The following is an 8960-nucleotide window of genomic DNA, read 5'->3' as shown; positions in this document are numbered from 1 at the left end:
AATCAATTATGTCTTTGTACCTTCCACATATTTATGAGACTCTGTACAATAACTTTACCCGCAAATTAATTTGTTAAGAGATCAAACTTGAAACATATATGCATCTGTATACACGCATTATAATTTGAGTTTTTTCACCACCTTTGTATCCATTACTCCATTTGTGGCATTAAATATATTAGCCAGTAGTGTCCGGTATCTAGTTTCATATAGAATTTTTTAGGTATATACGTTTTTGACCCCCCGGTTTTATAATTATTTTTAGGTATATACGTTTTCGACCCCCGATCGGAAATTTCATTGCTAAACGAACACGTCACTTGAGCATGGTTTCTCCAGCTTTGGCTATGGCACAAAGGTGCAAACTAAAAACCATATAATAGTGTACAGCTTCCACATCAAAGAGCATAAGTAACTATAGCATGATCGTTACTCTAGCTACGTGAAACACAAAATAAAAGACGCAAGTGCTCTTTTATCATCATATCAAATAATACTTTCATTAGATTTTCGTAAGTTCAATTTAGCGAGGAGCAACGACATGACTAAGAAAAAACCAAAATTCGTAAGAAGTTGAAGAAAGTATACACAATCATACTAGCGAGCAAGGAGCAACGACATGACTAAGTTTGATTGATCCTTACCCGATATTGGAAATCAAATTATCTGATGACCAGCAGCTTTGGTGTAAGCTTCAAACAGATGAGGTACAAACTCACGATACGGCAACACAAAATCCTTTATAAATTTCTCCTCAGAAAGAGCCGCAACGGAGCAAAGTGAAAAATTGCTCTTCAACACCTTCTTCTCTTTCAAAATGTTTAACACTTGCTTTCTGGGCATAACCCGCTTCTCCAAGCTGTACACTAATAACTTGGGGTGAGTTGCCAAATAAGCAGGCGTATAACCGAGTTCATTCATGAAAAAGTTCAAAGAAGCTTGAAGCTTAGCCTCCGAACGTCTCAAGCAGAAAGGTAAAGCTTTAGCCATTATAAGTATCTCTGAATCCAACCACCCAAAGCTTCTAAAGATTCCAAACTTCATATCCAACGTCGATTTACTCAACGAAATAACAATTTCAAGACCGTCAAGAAATCTCGGAGACTCCGGAGGAATCCCCAACACAGGTTCAACTTTGCTAACAGTTGCTTCCAACCATTCAGGGTTTTGCAGAAGACAGTTAGGGTTCTTTAGCAATATAGTTTGGATCTTTTCATCTGACAATCCATTTTTCTTGAGCAGCATCCAACTGGATGACAGTCTGTGAGCATAGTTGGAGTTTAGCATCCACGCTGATCTCTGAATAACCTTGTTTACTTTGTCATCACAGCCCAGTAATTCCCTCAGGAAGTTAACATTGGCGCTTAACCGGTTGCTAGAGAAATTATAACTTTGTTTAAAGAGCTTCTCTAAATGAGGGGCAGGTAAACCTAACTGTTGTAAAAGCCTGAACTTGGGGGCTAGTGTTTTATGGACAGAGGTAGTTAAGATTTTAGGGCGATAGCATACAATGTCTCTGACCTGGGTACTGTCGAGACCGCATTGTTTGAGGAAGTGAAGGACAGAGTCCGGTTTTTGGGTGGATTTGAGGTGGCTTACCTCTGTTAAAGCGGAGAGTGCTTGGTCTTTGGAGAAACCTATAGAATTGACGAGGTACTCCACCATGAAATGATCGTGCATTGGTTGTGTTGAGTAGTTCAGATATTGCAGAGTGGCATACTTGCTGCTTGGTTTTAATCGCAGAATCCACATCGTCATCAGACGAGAATTGGGTGCTCCTCTCCTGCTACTGCTGAATGTTTATTTCAGCTTCGGCTTTTCTTTTTAGCTTTTACTACCCGCGCGTTGCAGCGATTTAGTTATCACGTCACAGCGGTATATCTGAAATCCAATAAAAAGTTATGTCATTTTAAAAATATGGCAATGTCTACATCTTTCGTGGGATCTCTTGAAACGTTTTATGAAAAAAATGACTTGCAGAGTTGCAGTTCATAAACTTGTATAAACTTTTCATCTAGTAATCAACTTTAGCAAACTGAAATCATCAAACTTAATTTAATTCGTCAAATCCTACACAATTTAAAACTTTAAATGATCTACATATGAATGTTAGAAAAGCTTACTAAACTGACAAAAGGCAATATAAAAAAGATCTATGAATGAAATCTTGTTAAGCCAAGATACACTCAAACCCAACCTCACCAACCTTGAATGTGTGTGACCTAAAGATTCACTTAACAACCAAAACGCATAACAACCGTAAAATGTAACAGATTATACAAGTAAAAGAAACTGTTGTTTAGATACATCCCCTAAAAAATTGAATCCGAATGTCATGAACCTGCACATACCAGAATGACTCAGAAACAAACTGAAACCCTAGGTTCGAATCATTAACGGCAATTGATCGATGAAACAGAGAGCAAGCTTGTGGACGAAATTGGAATATTTGTGAAGCGGGTTTTCATGAACAGAGATTTGGGAGCAAATAAAGAGGATTGTGATTTGGGGGTTTTGAAGATGCAGGGATGTTTGGATTCTACTAAAAAGCAAACTTATAAACTTAAGTGGGGTGTTTGGCCTAGCTTTTATTTTTTTTATTCTTACATATTTTAAAGTAGCTTATAGCTTATCTATACATATATTAACTAGTTGTAGGACCCGTATGAATACACGGATAGGTTTAATAATCATCAAAATCAAATATTAAAAAATAGATTATAATATATTATTTAAATTGTTTGTATTTAGTTACATATCTTTACAAAACGCGGCACCTGTTTACCTGATTTTTTCCATAACTTACTTTATAGAGTTTGAAATTTTGGTTTCTTTGATTGGTCTTGATTTTGATCCGTGAACAAAATAAAAAAGATTAGCACAACAGCATTAATCAAGTTTAAATAAAACCATTATATTAAATTAAAACCTTATAAATAACCAACAAGTTTATGCATATAGTAGTTGTAAAAGTGGCTTTGGGAGTTTTTCAAAAAAAAATGGATTTTTTATTTCTAACCCTAAAGTTTCAAGCTTTGGCAAGTTAAGTTTAAAGTTTAATCTTTATTTCCATTTTAACCCTAAAGTTTTAATCTTTGACAATTTGAGTTTAAAGTTTTAATGTTTGGTAATTTAACCCCTTTAATTAATTTGATTTTTCACTTCTAATTCAAAAGTTTCCATCTTATACAATTTAACCCCTTTCATTAACTTGATTATTCATTTCTAATTCAAAAGTTTTCATCTTTTGCGATTTAATCACTTTGATTTTTTTTAATTATGTGTTGTAATCTTGGCTTTGATTTTTTTACAAATCTATCCTCACAACTTTTTTTACTTTCAACTTTGGTCCTTTATAATTTTCATTTTCTACAAATTTTTCGCTTTATGCTTCGGTTTTTACGTTTCGTTCTAAATTTTGCGAGTTAACACGACGCAACGTGCGTGTGTGGGTGAACGTTTTTACATCGTCTATTTTTTCCAGTTTGACAGGTTCAACATAACGTGTGCGTCCTAAATCGACTTAGTTATAACTAAAGAATCCCCGCCGCATTGCGGCGGGTCGTAATTCTAGTTGTCATAAAAAGGCAACATCATAATGGACATTGAGTAAGTAAAACCATTGTACTGTCATAAAAATGCAACATCATACTGGGCATTGAGTAATGAACTATTAAATAGTGGTATGTCTACTATGAAGAACTCTTGAATTTAGGATATACTATACAATTAGTAGTCATAGGCATAGTTAAAGCCAACTTAGAGTATTAGAATCAAATAGGCCGAAGAAAAAACGTCGTCTTTATTTTTCTTTATAATAGATAGGTTATCACCAATGAATACTCACGGATCCGGATATTTAAAATTTATTAAACACAACTTTATATATAATTTAAAAGACGAATAATGTTTGAAAAAAATCAAAAAAATGTGTATGAATTTTATTTACAATCTCCTCTAATTGTTTAACAAAAATTTTATTAGATTCATTGATCTCTGTACAATGATGGCAACTTTCGATCACTCAGAACTTAAAAAACTGAGCCGAAGTTAAATAAGTAATCTGATCCTTTATATGTGAAATTATAGATGTTGCCTTTTAACTCTAAATTATGTGAACTTTATAGCGTGCAACTAAACATAACAATCATCACCATCCTGCCAAATCTCACTATTGGTTTGTAAGGTAATTTTATAAACTATTGGGACATTTCATGACTATGCAAAAGCTTAATATAAAGGGTGATCACCTTTGTTATTAATTGTATGTCATCAACAATAGAGAGGATACAAGTGAGCCAAATCTCTAATCAAATTTTAAGTCATACGCCAAAAGTAGAGTTTAAAAAAATCCAGCCTTGCCATAGTGCTAAATCTCATAAAGCTATTATATTGACCTGGCCCTTCATTCCATTTATATTTTTCTTTCTTTTCTGCATAAAAAATAGCACACGAATTTACAATTATTAATCTACACAATATAATTATAAAGAAAAATTAATGATCGTATAAAATTTGTATCGAACCTTGGCACTTGGCACTGCCATGCTTAATGTTGAGAGTCCCAATCTTGGATCCATCTTTTTGTGTGGATCATCAGCACAAGTGCACTTGACAAAGGTTGAATAACTTCTTCACCCGAGGAGTATCCATACATTTCGTTTCTAACCACTCAGCAATAAATAGTTTACCAAGATAAATAGCCTTTTTATCAAGCTCCTTAGCAGCCACAGTTTAAACTACAAAAGGTAGGAATAACTTACAGTTAAAAATATAGAAAATTGACATTAATAAACTTTAGTGAAATAATCTATTATATATAAAAGGATATGTTGCTCAAGGAGTTTAACGGAGAGAAAAAAAAACCAACATTAGAGACCCTTGATACTTGAGCTGGAGCAAGATGAACAAAATCATCGTTGTTCCTCGTATATATTCATGGATACGATTTGTAAGTAATTCAATTGCATTATTACTTGTATGAAGAGTTATGGTTCCATTAGGAAACCAAGGAAGAAGCTCATTTGCTAAAGTCACAATCTAAAAAAACTGCACACCAAAAAAGCAAATCATTTAAGCAATCCATGGGTACAAAGCTCGTTAGGGGTGTTCACGGTTCGGTTTCAAACCGTGAAACCACCCAAACCGGTCTGGTTCAGTTTGACGGTCGGTTTTTTTAGTTATCTTTCGGTCGGTCGGTTTCAATATTTGCAAACCGTAGCAAACGGTTTGGTTTACGGTTTATAGCAAAAACCAACCGTAATAAACCGGGCCGGACCGTAGAATATATTTTATTTTATTTTTAATATATCATCACATATTATATATAGACATAAAAAAATACAACTAAATTTAATCTAAGTAAACTAATAGTGTTAACTATAAAATGGGCCACTTTCAATTTCATTAATTAATATATAACTTCTATTTCAGGTTTTGCAAGCAAGCTTAACATTTGCACGGACCACATCGGTTGATAGGTAACTTGATTTTATCATTCTTACACATATATGAATGCCCAACTTCAGCCTATTTTTATTTGTTTTGAATGTTCACAGTTTGAAGTTAGGGTAGCAAGTTTTTGGATAACAACCTTTTGGACAACAACCTTTTGGACAACATCCACAACAGCAGCCAACACCTTTTGTTTTGATGTATATGGGCATCTCTTTTTGATGTAACAAACTAACAGCAGCTAACAGTCCATATTTGAAACAATATGGTTTAAGCATTATGGATAAGTATTATTATATCCTCTAATTTGGACAGTTTATTTTTTTCGTTCTTTTGTTTTTTTTTTCACTTTTAGCAATTAAGGCCCAAATAGTTCAAACATTGAAACCGAACCGAAACCAAACCGTTAATAACGGTTTGGTTTGATTTGGTTTAAGAATTCAACGGTTCGGTTTCGGTTTTTAATCACCAAAAACCGTGACTAACGGTTTGGTTCATGTTTGACCCAAAACCGGCTAAACCGGACCATGAACAACCCTAAAGCTCGTCTTGCTGATCAGGAGATGCTACAAATACCTCAGCAACTCGAGTCAAACAAACTGAAGCATGCACCAAAACTTGTAAATATAATGATATTTTAATAAAAAAATCATTTAACCATCCTTAGGTAGCTAAAATTAAATATTTTTAGTACTCACCTTAGCATTATGGTAATGGTAGAAAAAGATTAGTCAATAAAGGAATAGCATCCATAACAAAATCAGCAGCATCAGATGGAAGTTTCTTGCACATGTTTAGATACAAACCTAGAAGTCAATAAAATAAGATATACTTCTAACATGACAGGGCTAAAGTACAACCAGTATTTATGTGGTTTGAAGAGATGGTACCAACACTTGCTAGTCCTTCCATGCTAAAACGCCAACCAATAAATAAAAGAAAATGTAATTATCAACGACATACCTTGATATGCTTGCAACACCATCGAATCATATCTAATCGTTGTTTGATAATGTCATTTGTTATCCCTGACTTAATTTGTTGTAAATGATTCAAGAATATGAACGAACACACCTTACTTTTTTAGCAAAAAGTGCCGGAACAAAAATAAACCACATAAAATAAAATTACTCTATGGGTTGTAGAATGATGTTTGTGATTAGATAGAATGAGAAATATTAAAAGGAACAATCAATGGGTCGGCTATATAGCGAAAATTGTAAAATACGCAAATAGTTATTGTTGTTGGCAATTTAAGCAACCATACTAATTAGTAGATACATAATAAATCAGTAATCTTATATACTTTAACCTTAATACTTTTCATTTAAAAGATCAAAAATTAACTGTGTCTTAAACAAAGCCTAACATAATGATTTCCTGAATCTGTTTAAAACCTGGGCCTCTATATCCTATGGATTAATATAATAATAAACGTATAAAATAAACGTATAAAAACAAACTCGAAAAGCAAATGGTTAATGTTATCAGAAAAGAAAAGAAACTGAAATCTAACACTTCATCACATGAACCAACATTTCACCGATTGTCAAATTTACCATTTAGTGAAAAATATAAAATAAAATCTCATGGACCCAAATCAATATTATCAACTTATTTGTAATACCTTGACTTCCTTTAGAAGGCCCATGCATATTTGCACTCTTCTTCGCTGACCATTAAAGACCTTATGCATCCTCCATGACAGATCAATATCTAAAACCTGAAATGTTATTGACAGATCAATATCTAATCCGCACCCAAACTTTTAATCATCCTTAATTTTTAATTAGCGAAATATACAAAGTGTACAGTGAAACTGATACAGACTCATCTACAACGTCAATGTAGAGATGGATTCTTAAATTTCTGCAGAAAAGTTCAAATTAAAACACGGATGTCTAAATTGAAAAAACAGCACTGGCTCTTTTCATTTTCTTATATACTCCTTTACAAAAATAATCAGATCACCTCGACGTTTGATTAAAGCCGAAACCAAACATTCGTTCCATAATGTGGGTCCCCTATATAAGAAATAGTGAAGAATGGGACCTACCTTAATTAGCTCAGCTCTTCTATGAGGATTAACCCCCAATACGCCAAATGACATTTTTTCAGCAGAAATATCCGTTTGTATTGCAACATCAAACCCAACAAAAGCAACTTCTCCACTGTTCATTTGAAACCATTATCAAGAACCCAGAAAACACATACTCTCTTTGTCCCATGAAAAAATGAAATATTGGGGCGTTTGGCTCAACTGGTAACTTAATCATAAAATAACCCTTTAATATGACAAAATTAAGGATTCTATGTATAAAGCGAATAGAATTGACTGCAAAAAACCCAACTTGTAAGCTTGCTTTGTAGGAATAAGTTCCCTTAGGCTTACATAATCAATTCAAATCATATAAGTACATTACCTTAATAAAAGTGCCTATATCTGGATCTGGAATAATCCCACCTTCTTTTTCCCTTCTGTTGTTAACCTCCATCATAATCTCTTTAGAGAATTAAATGATTTTGAATTAGTTCTTAAGCCATCGTCACTTGGAATGGAATACAAAACTATGTGATTTTTGTTGCGTGTATGCAAGTGATCAGTCATACCTGCACGGCTTCCAGTACCCTGACAACGGGATGAGAAATCAAGTGTTTGTAGAACTTGCGACTTTTGATCACCTCATCGGTCATATTGGGATCAGCGCCAACTTTAAGCAAAGCATGTGATCAATTCTGCGTTACCAATATCAGCAGCGATATGTAGTGGGTTTGCTCCACCAGCAATGATATTTACTTTAGCACCTCACTCGATAGCGAAGGATCAGCCCCATGTTCGAAGAGGTATTTAGCAGTAGTAATATGCCCTTGCCTTGCAGCATGAATAAGAGGCGTCTCACCTGTAAATAATATATTTAATAATCATAAAACTTCACTTCCATATTGAATTATTAAATCAAACTTAACAAACAAAAACTAATTACCATCCTCATCTTTAACATTCATCAAGGTTTTCATTTAAAATATAAGATAAATAAAATTACTTACATTTTTTTGGTTAACATATATAAATGAGATTGTTTTAATATATTATTGTATTAAGATTAAGATTAAGAATTAAAAATGTCCTCAGAAATTAAAAAAAAAATAAGCCATTATATTTAAAAAAATATACATGATTAATAACTAATAAAATAAAACAACCCGTGGGTAGCCATAAGTAAACAAAAAATTTACCCAAATCATCCCATTTAACGGGTCATGATTGCTAGGTGCGAATGAAACAAAAAGGTTATATGGTACACTAACTATAAATGAGCTAACAAAAGCATGTGAATATGTTCCACGAACTGGAATTCCAAACATTTTTCTTGCTGCACAATTGCTGTCAGCACACAACAAATTAAAGAATATGAGCTGCCTGTAGTATAGAATGACATTTTGACTACTTATTGTTGCATACAAGATGAAAAATTATATAAAACCAATGTTTCTCCCTATTATGC

The 8960-nt window shown here is 33.4% G+C and overlaps 2 protein-coding genes across 2 annotated transcripts; both read right to left on the bottom strand.

The window, feature by feature from the left end:
• Positions 1–457: 457 nt before the first annotated feature.
• On the bottom strand, positions 458–2526 carry LOC110936526. Its single transcript, XM_022178934.2, has 2 exons — positions 2352–2526; positions 458–1881 (listed from the first exon to the last, which is right to left on the bottom strand). Exon 2 carries the CDS (start codon positions 1756–1758, stop codon positions 658–660), a length of 1101 nt encoding a protein of 366 aa, XP_022034626.1. The 5' UTR covers positions 1759–1881; positions 2352–2526; the 3' UTR covers positions 458–657.
• A 1850-nt stretch (positions 2527–4376) lies between these two features.
• Positions 4377–8460, bottom strand: LOC118491556. Its single transcript, XM_035989418.1, has 7 exons — positions 8439–8460; positions 8260–8354; positions 8065–8083; positions 7873–7957; positions 7511–7625; positions 7082–7177; positions 4377–4433 (listed from the first exon to the last, which is right to left on the bottom strand). Exons 1-7 carry the CDS (start codon positions 8458–8460, stop codon positions 4377–4379), a joined length of 489 nt encoding a protein of 162 aa, XP_035845311.1.
• Between the last annotated feature and the right edge of the window lie 500 nt (positions 8461–8960).

Source organism: Helianthus annuus, chromosome 4 (genome assembly GCF_002127325.2).
Source record: "Helianthus annuus cultivar XRQ/B chromosome 4, HanXRQr2.0-SUNRISE, whole genome shotgun sequence".
In the NCBI taxonomy this organism is placed as follows: Eukaryota; Viridiplantae; Streptophyta; class Magnoliopsida; order Asterales; family Asteraceae; genus Helianthus; species Helianthus annuus.
This window is presented reverse-complemented; position numbering and strand designations above follow the sequence as displayed.

What these genes read in the sequence shown, in the direction of transcription:
- LOC110936526 (XM_022178934.2), bottom strand. Translation starts at nt 1,758, where the DNA reads ATGACGATGTGGATTCTGCGATTAAAACCAAGCAGCAAGTATGCCACT.
- LOC118491556 (XM_035989418.1), bottom strand. Translation starts at nt 8,460, where the DNA reads ATGAATGTTAAAGATGAGGATG. An exon ending in GAATGTTAAAGATGAGGATG is followed by an intron (nt 8,355 to 8,438) that starts GTAATTAGTTTT and finishes TATTATTTACAG; the next exon opens with GTGAGACGCCTCTTATTCAT. An exon ending in GAAGAGCTGAGCTAATTAAG is followed by an intron (nt 7,178 to 7,510) that starts GTAGGTCCCATT and finishes ATAACATTTCAG; the next exon opens with GTTTTAGATATTGATCTGTC.